This window comes from Ciconia boyciana, chromosome 19, assembly GCF_034638445.1.
Source record: "Ciconia boyciana chromosome 19, ASM3463844v1, whole genome shotgun sequence".
Classification (NCBI taxonomy): domain Eukaryota; kingdom Metazoa; phylum Chordata; class Aves; order Ciconiiformes; family Ciconiidae; genus Ciconia; species Ciconia boyciana.
The window spans coordinates 5,478,665-5,501,504 of NC_132952.1; the positions used below are offsets into that span (position 1 = coordinate 5,478,665).

Consider the following 22,840-nt stretch of genomic DNA (forward strand, 5'->3'; position numbering starts at 1 on the left):
ACGTACTCAGCACAAAATATGTTACGTGTACCGGTATTGTAACAGACAGTCATGATAGACCACTTAACCTGGGCACCGGATGGCTGCTGGACATGCGGAATGTGTACATCCAGGCAGAGAGTGTGCTGCGGAACAGCTGATATCACCCCCTTCTCCCCCCATGTAATGAGTAAAGTAGCTCATTACATTAAAAGCCTGACGTATTTTTTATGATTATGATTAAATTGTCTCATCAGCATTTGTTAGGTGAGGTCACACTGAGGTTTTGGGGTGGGCAGGGGGAGAAAAGGAGTCTGCACAGACAGACTCTCTCGTGTAACATTGACAAGACAAAACTTCGTGTATTTTGGATTGTCTCCACACCACAGGGCTCTGGTTGGGCTATAAATTATTAGTGCCAGTACAAAGCGCAGTTTATCTGCGGGCTCACATGGAGGCACCAATAACATTAATAATTTAAAAAATGTTAATAATTTAGAAATCTTTTTTTTTTAATTGCTTTTCAACCCCCCTCCTCCGCCCCCATTCTCCCAGTGGCATTCATCCCACATTCTGAATTCAGTCTGTCTCCGTGCCTGGAACCTCCATCCGCCAGCGTCCCACTGTCAATCAATCTGATTTCCCAACTGTCAGAGTGCAGGATTGTAAATAACAGATCCTCGGGGGGGGCCTGTGCGAGGGGGTAGGGACGCAGGGGAGGGAAGGAGGGGAGAGAGAGAGGAGAGGAGAGGGTGTGCGTGTGGGGGGTTGTTGCGGTCATTCAGGATCAATGCGGCTTCTGGAATTGGCTGCATGCCAGACTTCTAAATTACAGGCACTGTGGCAATAAGGAGTGACCTGGGTTTTTCAGATAATTAATTTATAAACATTGAAGGTGCATGGTCCCTGGCTCGGAGAATTCTCTAGGCTTTATAAGTGATCTGATGGGGTTTGTTGTTTCGCTATTTCTTACATACTTTTGCAGTTCAAAATTGTACGTCATTTGAATGTTTGTCACCTCGGTTGGGGGCGTGGGGACGGGGATTGTGCGTGCATGAACGTGGCTAGAAACATTCAGGTGTCCTTCTTACTGCCAGCAAAAATAGCAGCCGTGTAAGCGTTTCGTCCCGAACTTGCAGTCCCACCACGGGGCTCCAGCCCTGACCATGGCCAAAATATTTGATGAAGTGATTGGTGAAGCTCAAGCTGGGCTGGGCACATCTTGGGGCTAATAGGAATATGGGTGGCTGGGATTTCCAGAACCAAAGGAAAACAGCATGGTGGTATAGGGGAAGGCAAGGAAATGGAAAGTGTATCCTTACCAGGATCATGCAACACTCCTATATTAACCTAGCTTTATTTATCCCAGTTGTGGGGAGAGGACTAATACGCTGCTGGATGTGGAGTGCTTTGAAATCTCAATGTGCGAGTTGATCCTGACCAGGATGTGTTCATTAAGATAAATCTTCCTCTCCTCCTCTCCCCAGCTGTGTTTTGGTTTCCTTTTGCAGAGTGGTACACAGTGAGTGTATGAAGGAGGTTTCCTCTAAGTGCGCATCTGTATGTATGCGTTTCCTGTGCATCGTGTGAGTGGCAGCAGAGGTTTTGTTGTGGGATATCAGCCACTTGTGTATAGGGTGTTTTCAAATAGGTATAGGAACTAAGGGGCTCCTGATGCGTAGCTGTGAGGGAGTAGCACTCTGGAAAAAGCCTCTGTCAGTGCAACTGGTACGGGTGTCCATGTCACTAGACCTTCTTGTAGGCCTGTCCAGCTGCGTTGTTCCCTGAGAAAGCAAGTGCAATAGCAAGCCAGCTGTACTTGCATTGCCTGCTCTTCCCTGGAGTATGCTGTGATCCCCATTAACGTGCGCTTGGGGTGTATCGGGCCATGCCTCCCTTGTCCATCACATGGCACTTGTGTGGGCAGCTTGTCTATGCTGACACCCACCCTGGAAAGACTGTACATGCATATAACCTGTCATTGCACAGTCCGCCTGTGTAATCGGTAGAGGGTTCTGCAGTGGTAACATGGCAGTGCAGGTTTAACGAGGGGTGCATTTCTTTCTGACCTGCAGCCAATGGTCTGATTAAAGTGTTGTGTCTAAGGCTGGAAGGGGCCCCTTTCTGTACCCCATCCTCATCTGCTCTGTGGCCCAGCCCTTTACTTTCCTACGGCAGAGCTGCCCTAGGCAGGTACAGACCTGCCAGGGCCAGCAGTCACCCCTTGCCCAGGTGAGGGCCGCAGCCTCCCCCAGGCTCTGGGCTGCTGGCTGGGAGGTTCACCGTGCTTAGGACAACAGGCCTTGGTGCTCTGAAGCGCTGCGGCCCCACTGCTAGGCTCTGCCTGCTGGCAGGGATGGGTGCTCCCCGGCCAGCGGAGTGGGGGGAGGCGGGTGCTCCCTGGCCGAGGGGGTAGGGGCCACCCAGGGAAACGGCCCCCCATCCCCTGCTTTCGGCAGCAGCGGGAGATGCAGGGGCAGCAGGGAAGGAAGGCTTCACAGGGGCAGATGCTGGGCCGTGGTCTGGGGGGTCCTGGGCGCAGAGCGCTGCCCGCGGCAAACCCTGCGGGCCCCAGGGTCTGGGGGGCGCCGGGGCGGGCAGCTACAATCGGCGGTGCCCAGCGAGGGCCCTGCGGATCGCGGAGCCGCTGCACGCCGCCGTCCGTGCGGCTCGGCGCGGGGCTCCGCGGGTGGCCGCGGGCCGGGGCCGGCTGCTCCCGGCCGGCGGAGGCGGGCCGGGCGGGAGGACGCGGCTGGCTTCTCGGTGGCGGGTCGGGTCAGCTGCCCTCCCCGCTGGGCACGGAGGGCCGGGGCAGGTGCCGCCGCGGCTCTGCTGGGGGACCGGGCGGTGCCGCCCCCGGTGCGCTGCGAGCCGCGGCCCGGGGCGACGCGCCCACGGCGAGGGGGGCAGGCGGGTGGCTCGGGAAAGCCTCCCTCTCCTTTTTGCCTCCCCCCATCCATCCTTCCCTCCCTTCTTTCCTCCCTCCCTCCTTCCCTCCCTCCAACAGGAAGGCAATTAAACAGCAATCCACCCCCTCCCGTAGTTGCACAATTTCCTCCGCTGCCAAACTCCCTTGGCGGCGGAGGCGGATCCCGCTAAGAGCCCGCTCTGCCGGGTGAGTACCCGGGGCAGCCCGGGGCAGGGGAACCGCAGGGCCGGCCGCGCTCCCCCGCCTCCCCGGCGCTTGACAGCTTGCCCGCACCGCGGAGACGGGCGGCGGCGGCGGGGGGGAGCAAAGGGGCAGGCTGTCGCCCGAGGGGCTGCGGGGAGGGACGGGACGGGACGGGACGGGAGCAGCCCCGGCAGCAGCCCCGGCAGCAGCCCCGTCGCCCGCGGGGAGCCGGCAGCAGCCCCGGAGCAGCCCTGCCGCCCGGGGGCTACGGCGGTGCGCGGCTGCAGGCGGGGAGCCGGAGCAGCCCCCGCGGCGGAGGGCGGGCGGGCGGGCGGTGGGTGCCTCCGTCCGTCCGTCCGTGGGTCCGGGGCGGGGGGACGGCGGGGCCCGTGCCGGGCAGCGGCTCATCCCTTCCCTCTCCCCAGATCTCCTCCGGGCGCGGCAAGAGGTGGCGGCGGCGGCGCGCAACCCCGGCGCGATGGAAGCGCACATCCCCTCGGCCAGCAACTCTTCCAGCCAGCGGAGGAAGCAGGGCCTCCCCCAGCACAGGGACACCCACTTCCCCGAGAGGTACCGCGGGGGCGGCTCCGCCCGGGGGACGGGGAAGGGCCGGCCGCGTCTCACCCACGCCCCGGGGCGGGGTTTGCTCCAGCCGCCACGGCATCGCACGGGGGTACGGGGCGGGGGGGGGCTCCGGGCAGCCCGGCTGGCGGGGCGGGGCGGGGGCTCCGGGGCCGGTGTGCACCCTCAGAGCCAGTCTGGAAAGGCTCTGGTGTGCACGGGTACCCGAAGGGTGCGGGAGGGGAGGGTGCGCCTGGATGAGGGTAGCGGTGCCCATGAGTGTGGGCAGATTTGATTTGCCCCCGCAAAGTGTTAATGCCTCCCCTGGGCGTTTGCACCCTGGGGCATTACGCAGGTGCAAAAGTGTGGTTTTGTATGTGTGCCTGCCACATGCTGGGATGTCTGTGCAAAGGGAGGTGATTTGTGCACATACGCATTCACATCCAGGTTGGCGACTGGCTGGCTGGTGGGAGCAATCCCAGTCCTGCCTTGGATCTCCAGAGCAGATGCTAGACTCTAACCTGTTCTTTGGCACAGAGCAAGTTAAGATGTTTAAGTCTGTATTTTATAGCATTCCCAGATAATGAGAGAGAATGAATGCTCTACGATGGAATAGAAAGAGAAGAAATTTTCATTTTTGAGGAAGAAGGAGGCACAGTTTCCCTTTACCACTGATAGGAGTGCTGGAAAGCTGATTTCCCCCCCTCCCTCCCTCCCAGGAAATTCTAGCTCATTTGTCTTGCTCTGTGCCATAAGCCATTCTCTCCACAATCAAGAACTTCAGAAGGATATTAAATTAAAGCTGCGTGTGTTTCTGACAAGGATAGCGGAGGCGGGAGAGGGCCTGGCAGCCATGGGGATGCAAAGGCTCTGGTTATCATGGGACAAGCTGTGAAGGGCTCTAGTATCTAGACTTTTTTGGCTTTCATCTTGGGGTGGGGGCAGGCAGCAGGCTGCAATATTGGTTCTCTAGTGGTCATATGTATGTGTTGAGTTCAGAATCGGGGGGCCCCCCATTTATAGCCTTGGAGATCCTGTCTGTTTTTCCTTCTTTCTGACCAATGGGTTTGCAATGTGTAGGGGCTGGACAGACCTGGTAAACCTTTCTCCTACAGGGTGTACTTTGGCTAACCCACCTAATAAAATCCAACCCAGTCCATGTGGATTGTAGGCAGACCTGTGAGGAATGCAGAGATAGACGAGCTTCAGTGCAGCCAGTCATCAGGAAAATTTCTCCAGCTATGTGTGGCCTGGAGAAGTGCCAGGCCAGCCGGAGGCCTGGCTGAGAAGGCACATACGGAAGGGTGGAGGTTGCTTATGGGAAGGTGCTGCACACAGGAGGGGCAAACTGAAAATGAATTAGATATGTATCAAATCCAGAGGTACTTGCCGCTGCCAGACAGGTGTTCTAGCTAATGGAGCTGGGCTAGGCCAGGAAACCTTAAATCGTTTGGGAAGAGGGGGTTATCTAGCAGTTTAAGAAGAGGACTGAGTTAGGGTCGGTGTTCCTCCCCAGTTATGGGAGGGAGAGAGAAGTTACTCGCTAGCTCAGAGGACAGAGATTGAAGACCCGGAGTTACGGTTGGAAAAGGCCACTACTTTTCATCTCGATTCAGTTCTCCAAGTAGCCCTATGAATAGTTGCATCGGCATAAGTGAGAGGGAAATCCTGGCGAGGTGAGAGGGGGGGAAAGGAACGCATAGGGGCACAACCTGCCTTTGATGTTGAGAGAAATGTCTGCACGCTCTTGGATTAAGTTTGCAGGAGTCACTCTGTGTCTCAGTTTCCCTTGCTGCATGGTGACAGTGGTTCTCATTTTGAAAGCAGGTTGTACTCAATGTTTGGGAAGGCCTTTGAGCACCTCAGTTTGAAGAGCAGTGTAATGTGGCATGTTGCGTGGAGCAAGGATGTTTGCACCCACTTGTAAAGGTCTAGTTATTTGCCTATAAGCAAGACGAGCCTGTGGCTGTGTTGGTGGTAAATAAACAAAGCAGCTGTCTTTTTCTCTGTGATACATACTCTGTAGTCTCATTTCTGTCCAAGAGTTTGCAGACTGAAACAAGGTTCATAGCACGTTGTCAGCCCTGGTTTTGTTTTGCCACACTGCTTCTGCCTCGGACCGTACGTACAGGACCTGCTCTAAATACCTGGGCAGAGTAGTTCTCCAAGGAGCTTTGAGACAAACCATGTGGAACATCACCATGGTGGGCCTGGATGGGCATGTCCCGTGCTTCCTTCTACCACCATGCCAAGGCATCACAGACCAGACTGCCTGTTTTTTCTGCAGCCATCTGCTCCCACAAGGAGGGTGTGAGAAGGCCCTGTGTGGCCTGCCTGCTTGGCCAGGCTCTCAGGTGTGATAATCCTTGGTTAGCCGAGCAGGGGAGTCCTGCTGGGAAATGGGAAGCTACAACTATGCCCCATAGTCATGACTTGGTAAGTCTGCTTGGCATTAGTTCACGTGATCGTTATTTGTCCCCAGTGGTCCACAGCCACCTGAGTGCCACTAAGGGTCAGCATGTATCACTGTGTTCCCACTCAGAAACGGCCCAGTTGGAGCTGTCATGTGCAAAGTTTCTTGCTGTTTTGCCAAAGCACTGTGGGCATTTTTAGGTGTGCCAGGAGAAGCCGTGGCCATGTATTGTAAAGCAGTAGAGCACCATATGGGTTAATTTCTCCCTTCCATTCTCCCTGTTGCTGTTAGCCTTGGGTTTTGTACTTGGCTGCCGTGGTCTTTGTCAACAGGGTAAATCAAAGCAGTCTCTATGCACCTTTATTATGAAGGTATAGAAATTTTAAAAGGATCAGGTAGGCACTGACAGAGGAGAAGGCAATGGAGGAAGCTGGCTCACATACATCGGCAAACTGTAGGTAGATTTACGGCATCTCCTTTCCTAGGAGCAGAAGTAATAACGCATGATGCAGGGGGATGTGAACTGTTTGGCATGGTGTTAAAATTCCATTTCAGCTTCCTATCGGGAGATCTGTGGGGATCAGGTCAGCTCTCAAGTGCAGCAGCTTTGTGGGCAAGAATAATTAGCCACTCCAGACTTTAGCCATTACCTCTGGCAAAGCAAAGGGGGAAAACCCATACTGGTGACCCAGTTTTTTTATGAGGGCAGTGCTGCTGTTTTTGCAAAGACAGGAACGCAGAGACCTGTGCCTGCTAGTGGGAACTATATATACAGTTCTCCAGTTTCCAGGTGTGAAGAGGTGGGTGATGAGTCTGAGCTAGGGAACATTTGGGAAGATAGGTATGTTCAGACATTTGTCCACTAGTTAGCATCCGTCTTTGCTGGTCAGAAACAGGCTGGTAGGTTTAATGATACTAAGCACGAGGCAGGCAGGTGGGTACTGGCTCTGAAGGGGATGATACACACATGTGTGCACACGCTGAATATGGATTTTCTTGGACCAGGTTCCAAGGTCCTTTTAGCAGAGTAATGGTCCCTTCACCTCTTTGCTCCAGCTTCCTCATTTGTCGAAAAGAGTTGGTAAAACTGATACGTCTTGCCAGAAGTAGACTCAAGCTGCAGGCTTGAGGATCCATTTGGTTTAATGGTTTTGGTTTCCTAGATCCTTCTCTAGATTGATTCAGACTTGGATTATAGAATGCCAGGACCTGGTGGTTTGTTTGAAAAGATTGTTGAGTTCAGTGTTATAAAAAGACTTGGAAGAGGAAAGGGTACAACTAAAAGGTGTCCTTGTAACTACTCCAGCCTGGAGTACTTCCCATCTCCAAACTGCTCTGTCTCCTGCAAAAATGGCAGGTGGCTGTGCCCCACAGAGATGGAGAGCTGCTTGGATCCTACTCCTTGGATCCTGTCTCCAAAATTTGTTGGCAATGTACTTGGTTTTGCTGGGGTCATTTAGCCTGGCATGTTCTTACCCAGGGTATTCATCTCCTGGTACATGCTGCAGAGCTCACTCCTGATTGTACTCTTGAACTGAGCAGACTGCTGCTCGCAGAGCAGGCTAGCAGGCTAGTGTGTGTGAAGCCTAGGGAACACTTGCGTTCACCCCCCTTTAGGGAAAAGCTTTTATACCTTGCCAATGGAAGGCATTGTACAGGTGCTCAGACTGGGCTGGATGAGCTGCCTAACAGTGCGATCAGTGTGGTGAAGCTTGTTGGCTAAATATGATGCATCAGTTCTGTGTTATGAGTTGCTAGGAGCTTGTTCACATGCGTACAGTATGTGGCATGGGGTCTGTGTGGGAGAACCTGCTTCTCTCTCACAGGAGGGGGAGAAGGCAGATTATAGTCAGAGAAAGGGCAAGTGTTGAGGCAGATACTTTGGTAATAGTATTCAGCTGTCTCTGGTACTGTCTATAAGAAGCATTAGGGACGCAATTCATCTTGCAGGACCATAGACAATTATGGGGTGAAGGCAGAAGGAATGCCAAGAAGCAAGAAATACTGCCTGTGTGAGATGCCATCAGCATCCTGATCTGCTGGGGTCCTGGGAAGCCAAGCCCTTTGGCTAGAGTGCTCTGGGGGTGGGAGCCGCAGTCTCAAAGATGCACTTATTGCCCTTCCGTTGCAGTAAGCTGACAAACATTGTGCATCAGCCAGAAGCCTTTCTCTGTGCAAAGATGTGCCTGAAATACTCAGCAAGGATTTTTGGATTGGGTTCTTTCCATCTGCTGTTGCTACCATTTTTTTTTTTTCACCACCTAATTTCTGCCCCCTGCATCGCGGAGGCTTTCCTTTTTACTCCTGCGCTCCTTGGGCACATTCTCCTGTCCTCTCTGGACACATTATCTCTCCTACGCTTAACCTACCCCAGCCTTGCGTCCCCCTCTCTGCTCGGAATGCTGTATCCCTCTTTCTCTGATTGTTGCACTGAGAGTATTCCTCACCAGATCCCAGCTGGCTGAATGTTATGCAGAGCAAAGGCCAAGGAGCTTGACCTGATTTAACTAATTTGGTTTTAGCACCAGTTTGGATTTTGAGGGAGTGATTTCCCCTGGCAGCATAAACCAGACTCCGTGTCCAGGCCTCGTTGCTGCCCTAGAAGGGCAGCACCAGTACGTGTCTCTTTTTGCTTGGAAATCCCAAATACCATTTTTAGAAAGCCCTTTCATTTTATTTATATTCCCTTCCTGGCACAGACGGTGTCTGCGGATGGCGAACCAGCAAGGAGCTGTGTGCTGCTTGCCTATTACCTCAGGTTTAAAGTGTCTCTTCCTATCAAATGCAAAGCAGAAGAAAGCAGAGCTTTCATGCATTCTTTTTTCCCCCTCTCCCATCCGTTCTAAATTTATTTCCATGCCTTGCCGGTTTCAATCTGCATTTCCTGACCCTCTCACATCTCCAGTCACAGCCTGTGCTCCGAGCCTTCCTTTTGAGCTTGGAGTGAGTCAGGGGGGAGCACTGCTCTGGGCTTGGGAGGATATGATGGGGTTAAAGTGAAAGGCTTGGTTTTAACAGTATAATGTGTAACCCCATAATGACTTTAAATATTGATTATTTGAAGGCCATTAGTGCTTATTGTTAAAGAAAAGTCGATACTTTTTAAGCCTTGTGAACCATTTGTCTCCTGTTAAAGGACATATCAAATTTAGCAGCATGCAGTGCAAATCCCCTAATACCCTGCTCACAAGCCTCCAGCTGGCATATTAGGGGGGGAAAAAAGTGGGTGGAGGAAGGAATATGCAGTAACACAGAATTGCTCTCTGCAAGGTAAGGACAAGGCTTATCAGATGTAATTGCCAAGGGCTAAATTAACATTCTCAGAGTATGGAACTGTAATTCAGCCCTTACTCTGAGAGGTGGAAGAAGAGGAGGAAGGAAATTAATGGGGGGGTTGAAGGCTGATACGTACCTCAGAGAGGATGCAAGGATTTGTGTTTTGGTGCACGTCTGTCTAAGAGCACAGTAGCCTTTGTTAAGGTCTCTGGGGCTTTTTACTTCAGGGTTGCCAGTTCATTTCCAAGCTTGCTCGGAAGCATTTGGCTGTATCTGTACCAGGCAGCCTGGGAGGGCTTCCCAGCTCTGTGCCAGGACACGACCTGGTTGTACTCCTTCCCTCCTGTGCCAGGTTTCCATGCCAAGGATCAGGCAGATGGGCTGGAAGGGAGCAGGGGCAGGCTCCAACAGGTTCCCCGCCTCGATGGCCAGGAGGCTGGGTTTGTGGGATGGCAGAAAGCGTCTGTCCTTCATGGTAACGCAGGCGGTGTGAATCACTGCTCCTTGGAGGCTCTGCAGCATGAGCTAGGGAGTATCAGTCTACCTGCAGGGAGAAGAGTCCCTTGTCCCTTGAATATTTATGAGCATACCTGCTTTCTTTCTAAGTTATCTACTGCTGGGGAGTGATGCTGAGCGTTAGGGGGATGGCAGGAGAGGTGCAATGACTCCCTTTTGTTTGGCCATATGCAGCCTTCCTTCTCGGACTTCAGGCCACAGACTCCACGGGTGTAACGGTGCCAGTTGCGGGACCTTTGGTTGGTCCTGTTTATCTGGCCTCCCCCAGCAGCTTTGCCCTTGTGTGTGTTTGGTGGAGAGCTCCAGTGTTGCTGAGAGAACGACTCTGGGGTCTCCGTGTGGTCTGCTGTGTCAGGCAGGCATGATGACAGCATGTGTAAATGTGTCTCCCTGAATTTTCTAAACCTTTGGACTCATCCCCAGCATGTGTTGTGTGTGTAACATAAGCAGCAACTGACCTCTCACGTTCGAAGTTGCTCCTGATGCATTTCTTACAGCTCCTCTTACAACTACCTCCAGCCCCTTCTGAGCCTCCGCAGGCTGCTGTGCTCAGCCGTGTGCATGGCAGCGTGATCAGGTCCCGCAGCAATTGCTTCGTCCTGCCATCCCCCCTTCCCCAGCCGGGGTACCACTCACCGGCCAGTCCAAAGTATGAGTTGATCCCTGGCCCCGAAAGGCAGAGAAGCTGCACAGCTCTGATGAGAGGACAGAAGGAATGAACTGCAGGGTCTCCAGCAGATGTGAATTCCTTAGGGATCAAAGTTAGGCCCTGTAGTGCAACATTAAAGCATAAAAATAGCCTCTGATTAACATTGGGCTGCCACCAAAGGGAGAACCTTTTATTTTCCAGTGCCTAGTCCTGATCCCCATCAAACAGTATGCTTCCTGGGCACAGATTGTCTCTTCTTGGCCAAAATCAAGAAGCTCTCTTTGTTTTTAGCGTTTCCTTCTGAGCTGTCTGTGTGCAGCCTGCACCTGGGGCTTCTGTGCATTGTTATCTCTCGTACAGGATCCCCTTTTCTGCATTTATAAAAGGCAGGGAGGGCATGGCCACTGCTTGCCTGGCCATGGAATGGTTAAAAGCGACTTGATTTCCTAAATTGCTTCTTATAAAACGAACAGCACGTCTGCCAGGCTCGTCTCCCCATGATTACAGCTAATTACGATCGAACGGACACCTCCTAGCCCCCGTCATGCCGCTTTAATTGTCCGTTACTCATCTGCAGGCTGTCCGGGGTGGCAAAGCACTTGGCAGCCCAGCGACCGAGGCCTCGGCTAATTGTGAGGCCTCGGGGATTAGGGCAGGTGATTACACACTTCATGGTGTAATTACATAAGCATCGCTTGGCTGCTGCCCCGGCTCTGAGCCGAAGGTCACGCGCTGCGTTACCTGAGATTAATTGGAGCTGCCACTGAAGTGCGAGGTGCTGGCGGAGCGGTTATACGATTAGCATTAACATTTCAACAGCGACGGATCGATCTGTGGCTCTCCTCCAGACACAGCGAGCTGTGCAATTAGTTTAGAGGAGAGCTAGGGGAGGAAGGAGGAGGAAAGGAGAGACGGAGACAGCCAGGGGAAGGGGAGAAGGGGAGTGGAGACAGACGGGAAGGGGGGAGGCAGAGACAGGCAGATGGGCAAGGGGTAGGGAGAAGGAGGAATTTCGGAGGGGAATCTCAGCCCATTCTGTGCTGTGGATCAGTGTGTGGCAGCGTTTTGTAGTGGCCGTTGCATAGAATGAGGATAAAACTATGCCGGGAAGATCTAGGGGAAAGACAGGAATCCTTTCCTTGCCTACCTCAGCCCCAAAAAGTCCTTGTCTGGCTTTTCCTGAGCCGTGGTGGTAATCCATCCCCAGCTGTGTGGAATGGGGGCATGGATGGCTGGGATGCTCACATTATCCCACACTCGCACATCATCCCCCCACTGGAAGGGGGAGCATGGTTGTGCGTATGGTCTGTTTGTTGCAAAGTCACATGCACCTTCTTGCTCCCTTTCTCTTGCCCTCCAGTTTCTCCTGATGCAGATTTTATAGGGAGATATTGTAAAATGAAAATAAACGGCACAGCACTTGGCTTTGCCTCTAGATGCCCTGGTGAAGGTAATAATGTTGTAAGTGGCCATCAAAAGGAATTAAGAGACGTGCAGCCGGAAAGCAGGGATTTGCTTGCAGGCTCCCAGGGCAGATTTGACTAATGGAAGAGACCTTGGCTCTTATTCCCTTTCTGCCCTTTTTTTTTTCCCCCCCCCGCAAGCAAGCAAGCGCTACCTGCCTTGCTTCCAGGCATTGTCCTCTTCCCCACCCCTCAAACCTGCCTCTTCCAGCTTACTTGCCACCTTACCCATTCTGGCCAGCATCACCCACCCCTTCTCCAGTAGTACTCCCTTCCACTGACCCCATGGCACTTCCTGCTAACATCCCTCTCCCCATTTCTCCTGCCTGTGTCTTTCTCTGCCTCACTTTCAGCTTTTCTCTCCAGAATTAAAGATCACCCGTTGTTCCAACTAGGACCGTGATTTTTTTTTTTTTTTTTTTTTGCAAGGCATGCCAGTGATGCCTTCAAATCTTCCCAAACCCACTCTCCAGCTCCTAAAATACAGAATGCCTTTTCAGTTGTAAGGTAGTTGAGATAGAAACTTAAGCTTGCTAAGGGGGCAGGCAGATGCAGCATCTTCAGCCTTGCCTTTGCTAGCCTTGGCCAGCCAAAAACCCTTTGAACAGCCCAGCTGAAAGGCCACAGAAGCAAACGTATCAAGGTGGGAAGTATGTGGGACCTATGGAGTCCAGCCTGCTTTCTTCCCCTTCTGATTCTGCTTCTTTTCCTTTTTCTCTCAGTTTTAAAAGTTTTGCGTATGGGTGAATAGGCATCTTTCTGTCTCAGAACAGCCTCTGGTACAGAATGCAGGTCATCTGCAGAAGGGGTGTTCTTCCTGAGCCAGGGCCCTCTGGGCACTGTGGATGGAGCCTTCAGGTTTCCAACATGAATTTATTTTCTGATTTCTGCAGGGAGATATCCCACCCACCGCCTTTGCTTTCACCCCAGAATGCACCCCATATTGCCCTGGGCCCCCACTTGAGACCTCCTTTCCTTGGGGTGCCTTCGGCTCTGTGCCAGACACCAGGTGAGTGCATAAGAAATGCTTGCATCAGCCAGGGGAAGCGGGTAGAGCGAAGATGCAGGCTGTGGCAAACTGTCCTTTAGCCAGACACATCTTCTGTGTTTCCCCATTACTGTTGTGCTGCCTTCGCCCTTGTTTTGCAGCGATAGGAGCAGGTTGCCTCGGCTGCTCTCTTTTAATCCCCACTAGCCTCCCTGGTCCCATGTTTCAGCAGCAGGCTGCACTGCCTTGGGAGTGAGGGAATAGATGGGCTCTAGAACAGAAAGGCAGCTCTCAGCTGCCCTTTCCTGCTCAGTTAGCCCTCTGGGGAGCTGGCCCTGAGTTAGCAAAGAGTCAATGCTGAGATTAATAACCCCATATTATTGCTCTCCCTGTCCCCAGGTTACGGGTTCCTGCAGCCGGCACAAGCAGAGATGTTTGCACGACAGCAAGAGATGCTACGAAAGCAAAACCTGGCAAGGTAAAGAGTGTAGAGGGCTAGCCTGCCTGGGCTCGGGTTGGACTTCTCCTTCGCTTTCCTAGCAGCAGGTAGAGTAATGTGGGGTGCTGTGTTGGATGAGCTGTGCACAGGTGACAGAGTGCTGTCCAAGTGAGACCAATGGAAACAACGTGTGGGTGTGGAGGCGACACCTTGATCCTGCAAGCTCTGGTTCAGCATGGCTGGGGGTTAGCAAATTACTTGCAGAGGCCCCCCCCCCCCCCCGACATTCCCTCTCTGCCTCTCCCAATTTAGGTTGGAGATGTCGGCCGAGATCATCCGCCAGAAGGAGCTGGAGAATCTCCACAGGCAAAGGCTACTGGCTGGTGACCCGCTGAGCCTGCATCCCGGCTTGCCCCCAGACCACCCGGCCCTGCGCAACGTGCACGACATCCCCGAGGGCCACCCGCTGCGGGAGGAGCTCTCCCGGAGGAATGCCATGCTGGTGCTGCGGCACAATAACACGCCCCTGCTCTCCCTCAACCCCAGCGTCCCCAGCAGTGCCACGCCACCCAAGGAGCAGCCCCGGCGGGGCAGCCGGAAATCGGCACACCACCGCGCTGAGCCGCAGGGGCTGAGCGAGGCCAAGGAGCTGGCGGAGCCCCGGGCACGGGATGGGGTGCCAGACTGTAATGATGAGGAGATGAAGGACTCTGAGAGCGATGCAGATGTGAGCGACGAGAAGCCAGAGAGCCTGAAGGCTGAGAGCAGCAGCTCGGCCGCTGAGCTTAAGGAATGCAAAGAGACGGGCAAAGTCTGTGAAGGGGCCAAGGAGCTGGGTGAAGCGGCTGCTGGCCAAAATGCCCCCTGCAGTTCCTCGAGTGCCGAGTCCCCCAGCCATTTGCTTGGCCCAGGCATCAACAAAAATGAGGTGAAATATCTGCCGCCAGCCTCCATCCCACCACCTCAGCCGCTGCCCTTTGGATTCCCTTACACGATGAACCCCTACTTCCATGCAGGTGAGTGCGTGGGGGCCTGTCGCTGAGTTACTGGCTGAGCAGACATGTTTTGCAGTGTGCTAAAAGTGGGATTCTTCCCCCTTCCTGTTCTGCAGTGTGGTTGTAGTTCTTTTTTCTCTACAGGGAACCAAGCACCTTCTTTTAATTAGTATAAAGGACTTCATTTGCAACGAAGCAAATCAAGGGTCATAAAGAGGGCCAGCAGGGACAAAGTGAGCCTGAAGCACGTGAGAAGGGAACTCGCAACGTGATGGACTAAGGGATGTTGCAATTGCTTGGGCCTTCTTTGGAAGCCATGTTTCAGGACAGATGCCAGTAAACTATAGGGGGCTTCAGGGAGAGGCAACAAAAATTATTAATGGCTGCAAGGTGCTGCCCTACAAAGTAAAGGGCCAGAAGTATTGTATCTGGAAGGGTGGCCTGAGAGGCTGTAAAGACTGTTGGGCTGTGCTCATGTGATTTCCAAGCAGTGGGGACTGGAGGGGCCAGGTTGGAGAGAAACACCCAGATACAGCAGGACAAAGGAACGGAAGGAGAGCTTCCCAGGGTGACTGGGATCTGCCCTGCGTGGGCAGAGCCCGCAGGCTGGTAGTGAGGCTGAGGCCGTTCTGCAGGGAGAGGTGCAGATGGCACTGGGGATGTGCAGGGCTGGAGGGTGGCTGGCTGGTTCCCACACGCTTGGTTCTCCCTCTGTGCACTGCCACAGTTCGAGGAGAGGGAAATGAAGGATTAAGGCTGCAGCATTTTCCTCCCTGCTGAGTGTCAGATCTGGGACATTTCCAGGGTAGCGTGTGAGACAGCACCTTTGGGATGGAATGTCAAAGAGCTCCCCAGCAGTGACTTACACATCTTGGCTGCCCCATGACCTTGGAGGTGTCAGAGTTACCACTGCTATGCCCCTTTCCCAGGGCAGAGGTGGATGGGCTCTTTCCCCTGCCTGTGGTGTATTTCTCAGTCTCACAGGCACTGGTATAGCTGGACTGGTGCCTGTTGGATGGGACAGGCAGGCAGGGAAGTCGTTGCCAGCTCTCCGGTCCCCAGCAGCGCAGTCCCTTGGGCTACGGAGATGGGCAGCCAAGGCAGGCACAGCTGGAGCCAGAAGGGAGCAGTGAGTACAGGTGGTACAAAGTGAGGTTTCAGACCCTGGTAGCTGGTCTGCCCAGGGGTCTCCTGTGGGCAGAGCAGGGGTGGCAGCCCCGCCAGCCTAGCCAAGAGCCAAAATCTGCCTCAGCTAATTACTTGGCTGAGCAATTAGCAGGAGGTAGGACCTCCTGCCACGTGGAGGAGGGAGAAAGGGGGGCATAGCATGAGGGTTGCTGAGGCTGCCTGTTTTCTATGCAAAGAGCTGCCGCGGTTGTGAACGCGGCTGCCCATCGCTCATTAGAGCTGCCTTCCAACCAGGAAGGAGGAAGCGATTTTTCTATGACAGGCAGGTGGCCAACATGATAAATATTCCTGCTGCCTTGGGCTGCTGAGGCTTCCTCACAGGAGCCTTTTTCTCCCGGCCATTAAAAAGGGAAACGCACGGCTCTGTGGTGCTCATCGCTTGTGTGAGGCTCTGCAGGGAGGCCTGGATTGTAGATGGGTTTCCTCCCTCCCCCAGCAATGCGTGAGTTACTGTAATAGGCCATTTATTATTATCACTTCGAATTTATATCACGATCGTGTCTTGAGGCCTCGGCAAAGATCAGGGCTGTGTTTCACTGCCCAGTTTCCAGGCACTTCTGATTTGTGGAGCCTGTTCCAGAGCTGTAGGTCTTTTCCTGAGGGCTCTTTTGCTTTCGGCTAGCTTCACATGTTGTCGTGGCTGTTAATACTGCCTGTTTGTGGGACAGCAGCACTGAGTTTAGGCCCTGTTGTGCTAGGCACTGTACAACTCCAGAGCAAAAGCTCTCACCTGAAACAGCCTTTGGAAGACAGGGCATCTTCTTCGATGCAGCGCAGCAGGTTGATAGGGGAGCTGGGAGTTCAGCAACTGAAATATTGAGGGCTAATATTGATCCAAATGCTGCGGGGATCGTGGGGTGTGCTGGGGTAACGTGTGCCAATGAAAAATGTGTTACTTTGGCCCTTGGGGAACACAAACCACATGAAGACAGACAGACAGAACTGCACCCACCTCTCCCCTGGTGCCAGATAATTTCCGTAATCCTTTTTTGCACAAGGACCGCTCTTTTGGCCTGGATGGTCGCAATGTTGCGCTGTACGCTGGTGGCTGGTATTATGAAGTAACCGCCTAAACAAGGCAGGTACATGGCAGGCCGAAAGGAAGAGCCAGAGGGAGAAGAGAGAAGCGGCTGGCTGAAAATGACCGCTGAGTTTCAGACAGTTCCTCTGGTCTTCCAGCAAGGGGAGGCTCTTCCTTTGGAGGCAGAGAACTGTTTTCTGTCCCTACTGGGAAGAATATCGATGAGGCAGCCAGAGCTGGGTCGATTCCCTGAGCTGCCTTCTGGGGATCTGGCGGCTGCTCGATGACCTCATCTCGTCAAGGTTTCAGCAGCCTTGCTCCCCTCCTCCTCCCGCCACCCTCCTCCAGCCCCGTCCTTTGGAAAAGGTGAAGGATGGAGTGTGCAGGAGGCTAAAATCCTTCTATCGATCTGTAGTCTGGAGAGCAATTAACACAAACATTCCGGTGCCGCTCCATGACCCCAGCCCTCTCTGGTGTGCGGAAAGGACGGGGTGCATGCACGGAGAGGAATGGGAGAGGGGTTAGAGAGAGGTAGCAAAACTGATTAAACGCATAGGTGGGCTGACTTCCAAGTGGGTTTGCTTTCTGCACTGGTCTCCCAGTTGGCACCTGAATTGTCTCCTGTGATCCCAGGAGCAAAAACTCGCCTGTCTCCGTGCAGCAGAGACAGCCCCATTGCAGCCTGGCTGCTGGATTTGCAGCAGAGGTTTCCCTTACTGGGATGGCCAGAAGGGTTGCTCTCTCTGACCCGTTCGGCCTTAGGCTTCTCTTCTGAAGCAGCTGGATATCAGGAGGAGGGAGGGAAATTATAAATGGATTGCGGCATGGGTGGTGAGGGCTTTTACGTGGACACCTGTCTACAAGACGCTGGCCTGGGACGATGGATTCTTTTCAATCCCTACATGCTGGGCCCCATCTGGTGAAATGCTCTGTAATCCATTACCAGTCTCTCGGACCATCATTTATCATAGAGCAAGACAGAGGAGGCCTGGCAGGGAATAGATGCTGCCCTTTATGCATCCTCGCAGTCCAGCAGGATCCAGTGACATGTCATTATTATAATAGAAGGTGCGTCCCTTCCAGCCGCTTGGCACCTATTTGTTATCATTCTCCAAACTGCCAGAGCAGTGGTGAGCGGGTGCAGCCATGCACAGAGATGGAGCAGACGGTGGAGCATCTTCCTGAGGAGGGACGGGAGGAAGGACAGGAGCCCTTCTGCTCTAGGGACTTCAAAATTAGAAAGGGCCAGTGACAGGACGCGGTGTGCTGAGGGCGGGTCCTGCGCTAGTTGCAAATTAGATACACACTGAGGCCAGAGGGACCACTGTAATCAGCTATTGTGTCCTCCTTCAGAAGTCTTTCTTGGGGTTATTCCTGCATCTGGTGACTTCAGACCAGTGACAGAGCTGAGGTGGAAGCAAAAGGGCAGCGGGGGATGCCTGAACACCAGGCTCCACAACCCTGACTTCAGGGGTGCCGAGTACACAGAATGGTGACTGAGTCTTTGGAGCTACTAGGGCTGAGCTCTTCTGCAGTCACCATGAGATTTTGGGCTTTTCTGCAGGGAAGAGGGGTGTTTTGCCACTAACTTCAAGGGAAATAGGTTTCCACCCTCTAGCTTTTAAGTTCTGTGGCACAGAAAGAGCTAATAGGCCAGAACCCAAAGTATTGGTATTTACCTTCCCCCTCCCAAGAATATTTCCACCAGTCAGTCCCTGTTTCCCTGGTATAAATGGGAAGGGAAAACAAACTCTCCGAGATAAATATTTTGGCCGTATTATATTTCTCTGTGTGTGGGTACGTGGAAAATATTTCTTGTTCCCATACAGCAGGCCTGTCTTGCCCTCACTCTTGGACACAGCAGGCTTACTGTGTGTGCATCTGTGTGCATCTTGACCTCTCCCTTCCTTTCTTCTGGGGGCACGAAGAAACAAAGGAAAGCAAACCACAGAGGAGAAAGGCTTCTGTAGAAGTAGTTGCTAGCCCAGCTCTTCTGGCGATGTCAGTAACCCTGCAAATGATCCCGCGTTCGGTGCGCTTCCAGGATTGCAAGCATGTGTGCAGGAGAGGGGCCGTGGGGAAGCCTTACACCTTCCCCCTCGTCCCTGCCAGTTGTGAGGGCAGCAGCACCTGGGCTAAATCTCTGCCCACCCTGGTGGGGACCTGGTGAGCATGCGTGACTGGTGGGGACGGACCAGCCTCTCTCCGTGCAGGCTGAGGTTAAACCCTGAGGATGGGTCTGGCTGGCTGGTGACTGGAGAATTCATTCCCAAGCACTGCGTTGCTGCAATTCAATCCTTGGCTTGCTTTTGGAATAAGGAAGTACCTAATTTTAAAGCAGTTGGCTGTTATAGTCAGATCCCCTCGGAGGCGCTTGCTCTGGCTGCAGATGGAGGTGTCTCGCCCGAGCATTGACTGTGCCTGGAATAATTGAGTTCAATTTCACTTCCTCTATTTACCAAGCTGCAGCCACTCTTCCAAAAAGGAGAAAGAGAATTACCCCCCACCCCGAGAAAGAAAAACCCTCCCCCGAAACAGCAAAAAAAGCCCTCAGCCATTTGGGTGTTTTGTGAATTTTAACATAAGCAGCTGTGAGTTTGTCTCCTGGAAAATGGAATGCAATAGGAATGAGAATGAGGGCTTGTGTCCATCTGTCTGTCTGTCTGGTAGCTGGGGGTGGCGAGGGGACGGAAAGTGCTCGCTGGCTCTTTGGCAACAGCCTCTGCCTCCGCCTCCCGCACTGACGGGCGCCTAGCTCGCAGGAAAGCCGGTCGTTTTCTCTGCAGCTGTTATCAACACAAAAAAAGTATTTGAAGCTTTTTCTAGCTGGAAGAAGAAGAGGTATGAAGAGAGCGAGGAGCTGCCTGGCCTCCAGCGCGGCGCAGGGTGGCGAGGCGGGGGGCAACGAGCTCTCCACGCTCGGCACGTGATGGCCAGGCAGAGCTGTCTGGGGAGCAGCAAGCAGAGCATCTTGCAAGCCTGGTATTTACGCTGGAGGGGAGAGGGCCCTGTGCCTGCAAGAAGGAAAGATTGGGGTAGAGACTAAGGATGTGAAGAGGGTGTGAAAGGTCTGGTTGTTGCCCACAGCGAGCGCCCTGAGGGTCCCGGGCTGGTAAGAAGCGCTGGCAAGGAGGCCTGCAAAGATGTGCGTGAGTCCCCAAGGCATGGGGAGAGGGAGGGACAGTCCCGTCCCTACTCCGGAGGGGCAGGTAGAGCTGGCAGAGGCAGGAGGCCTTGGAGGGCTCCCGTCTCTCCCCACGGCTCCAGCCAAGACGTTCCGGCTCTGGAGTTGGCACTCATCTGTTTGCACTGGCCCATGCGTGTAAGGCGAGATGCGGACTCATCCCCGTTTGTGAGCAGTGGCTGACCCTCTCTCCACAGGAGGCTGACGGTCCTTGTACAATCGCTGCACGAGGAGATGCTCATCGACTACCCAGTGCTGTGCAGGGCGGTGTGGGCTGCAGACAGGGCACTGCTGTCTCCTTCCCCAAGAGGAGGCGGCGGGAGGGGAAGTGGTGGTGCGGCTGCAGGAACAGTGCGGAGGGTGAGGCTGGGAAGGGAAGCAGGAAGTTGGGAGCGGAAATGTAGTGGAAATGATTACATAGTGTCTGACTGCTTCTTGTGCAGCCTGCTGTTGTTTTAAAAGCATCTTATTGGCACGATAACTTCCTCTGTAAATCCTGTCCTTTTCCTGTTACCTTGGCCTGTGCTGGTGGCTTTGCCAACTAGCTAGTGGAGACTCGACTTGGCTGTTTGCTCTTTCTGCGCCTCTTTCTGCACCTCTTTCTGTGCCTCTTGCATCTGACCTGGTGCGTTCCCCCAGGGAACCGGCCACTCCTCGTTCTCTGGGCTTGTGCTCCCCACCATGATTTTGTTGCATCCCACTTTATCTAGTGCTATCAAGACTTGCAGAAGTGCTATCCGACCTGCTGTGGACAGGAGCAAAGGAGTCGCAGCAAGAGGTTACGTCCATGGTGCTGATCAAATGCCTCAGGGAAAAAGCTTAAGCCTACAGAACAGATAATTTTGTCATGATAGACCCCTGGGAGAAATATTTTTTCTGGTAGTTTGTTGCTTCGTGCCCTGAAGCGTAACAGCTTATACCCCTCATAAACTCTCTACCCACTAGAATCATGGATGTTCACATCCCTATAAATGTCCTCTTGATCTCTTGGTCTAAATGATATCATGCAGCAGTGAGTTCCACAGGTTAATAATGCCCCCCCACCCCCACCCCCCCGCCCTTCTTCCTTTCCCCCCGCGAAGTGGCATTTTCTGGAACTACGTTTCTTCGTTACTTGTTTCTGCGTTTTTCCTGTTACACCCTACAGTAGATACGAGTTACCTGGCTGGCATTTCTCTCGCCATTTCTTATTCTCTGTGCTTCTCCTCCAGCTCCTCTCTCAGCTCCAGTCCAGTTTTCTCCCAGCGTGCATGTCCTGTGCTGTCAGGCACTGGCGACGCAGGGCAGCGGGGGGGGATCTTTTCCACCCTTTTGGAACCCATCACCTTCGTCTCTGCTGACAGGGCTGGGACCTGAACCGCTGTTGCGTTTCGGAGAATTGACATATCGGCTTGAACGGAGCTGTGCTATCTTCAGAGTGTCGCGGGGGCTGGCAGGGGTCGTCCCGTCACCCGTCAGATGCCGGGCCAGGAGAGATGCCCAGCTCCTGCGGTGGAGTGGAGGGCAGTGTATTCTGAGGCAGCGGCTGTGTTGGGGCAGACCGATCCGATGGATATTTCAGGCTGGGGTGGATTGGAAATGAACGCTTTGAAAGAGCAAGATGTTCTCCAGTGATTCACACTCCGGCAAGGCAGTGGGCCACCAGGGAGAGGTGCTGGAGCCTGTTATCATTCGGAGCACGTAGCCAGGAGAAGGGTTGGGGGAAAGAAACCCACAGGGCAGTCAGAGTTTTCCGCTTTGCGGTGCGTGTGGAGAAACACTCCTTCAGGGTTTTTTCTTTTCTCTCCCCTCCCCCCATTTCTTCCCCACAGCTGAAGAACATTAAACACATGAAATGCATTAGCTAGGATTTTTCCTTTCCCCTGCCCCCTTTTCTAAGCTGGGGACCTCCAGGAGGAAGAGGCCTATGAATTGACCCTGCCCAGCGCTTTAATTGACAGGTCATTAAAGATGAATGTGTGGCTAGAGAAAAATATTCAGATTGCAGGCTAGTTGTTGTCCGTGTGGGATTTTAATGATTTATGTTTCTTTCTCCTCCCCTCCTTCCTACCCCCCCAACTCCAAACAATCCAGGCACCATGGGAGGTCTGTTTCTGGATGGTGAGGAAAGCCCTGCGCTGGAAGACATCAGCAAATGGACGGTGGAGGATGTATGCAGCTTTGTGTCCAACTTGTCTGGCTGCACCGAGTACACTCAGGTAAATCTCTCAACAGCCTCAAGACTGTCATGGGAGGAACGTCCTCCCTGCAAGCCCCTAGTCTCTCCCTCCCATCTATGCCTATTTTACTTGCGCTGTCCATCCTAGGAGAAGGCATATCTCAGAGTCCTGCAGGGCCTGAAGCTTTTTGGTTTTCTTTCCTCGTGGATTGCTAAATAGCTACTTGCTGCCAGTGACGGCCCCAAGAAGGTGTGTGATGGGCCTTGCAGATGGATAGCAATAAGGAGAGAGTCCAGCGGGAGAGGATGGGAGCGGGGCAAGGTTAGGAGTGAGCATCTGAGTCGCAGGGTTGATCACGGTTAGTGGCTCTTCGTGTCACTTACTTCTCGCTGCCCAGCTCATGCTTTTAGAAGCTGCCCTGTGCTCTATCGCAGAGCTGAACGCAGCGGTGGCTTTGTGTGGAGCAGCTGTGCTGTGGGATGGGCTGTCAGGTAGTCCCTGGATCGGGGTGGGCAGCTCGCGGTACCAGCCAGCCTGGCAGAAGGTGCTGCGTTCTCTTGGTGCACCCAGAGCATCGCGGGGGCAGAGCAGGGCTGCGAGGGACCCCGCTTGCACAAGTGTCAGTGACCTCCGTGCTTACACTGTAGAGTGATGGCGACTGTGATTTTTAAGCTCATTATAGGAGAGTTGAAATATCCATCAGTACTGGGGGCTTCATAAAGCCTGCTCAGTGTGAGGTTGTGAGGTGCAATACAAAAAACAACCCCGTGTTTTTGGCTTCCGCATCTGCTAGAGTCCATTATAAATGCCCCATTGAGAGAACGCACCAACTGCGAAGGCACAGATTCCTGAGCTGTCTGGGACAGCCTTGTAAAGAGGATATAGTGTGCTTAGAAG

General features: G+C 53.5%; 1 protein-coding gene across 17 annotated transcripts in view; it reads left to right on the plus strand.

Moving 5' to 3' along the window:
• Positions 1 to 22,840, plus strand: part of SAMD11 (sterile alpha motif domain containing 11) — a 192,805-nt gene that overhangs the window by 163,070 nt on the left and 6,895 nt on the right. For all 17 annotated transcript variants that reach the window (XM_072883837.1, XM_072883832.1, XM_072883831.1 and 14 more), the window contains 5 exons: positions 3,517 to 3,661; positions 12,863 to 12,978; positions 13,357 to 13,435; positions 13,709 to 14,412; positions 21,858 to 21,982. In XM_072883837.1, coding sequence (XP_072739938.1) covers positions 3,517 to 3,661; positions 12,863 to 12,978; positions 13,357 to 13,435; positions 13,709 to 14,412; positions 21,858 to 21,982 — 1,169 coding nt within the window. The remainder of the gene's footprint in view (positions 1 to 3,516; positions 3,662 to 12,862; positions 12,979 to 13,356; positions 13,436 to 13,708; positions 14,413 to 21,857; positions 21,983 to 22,840) is intronic.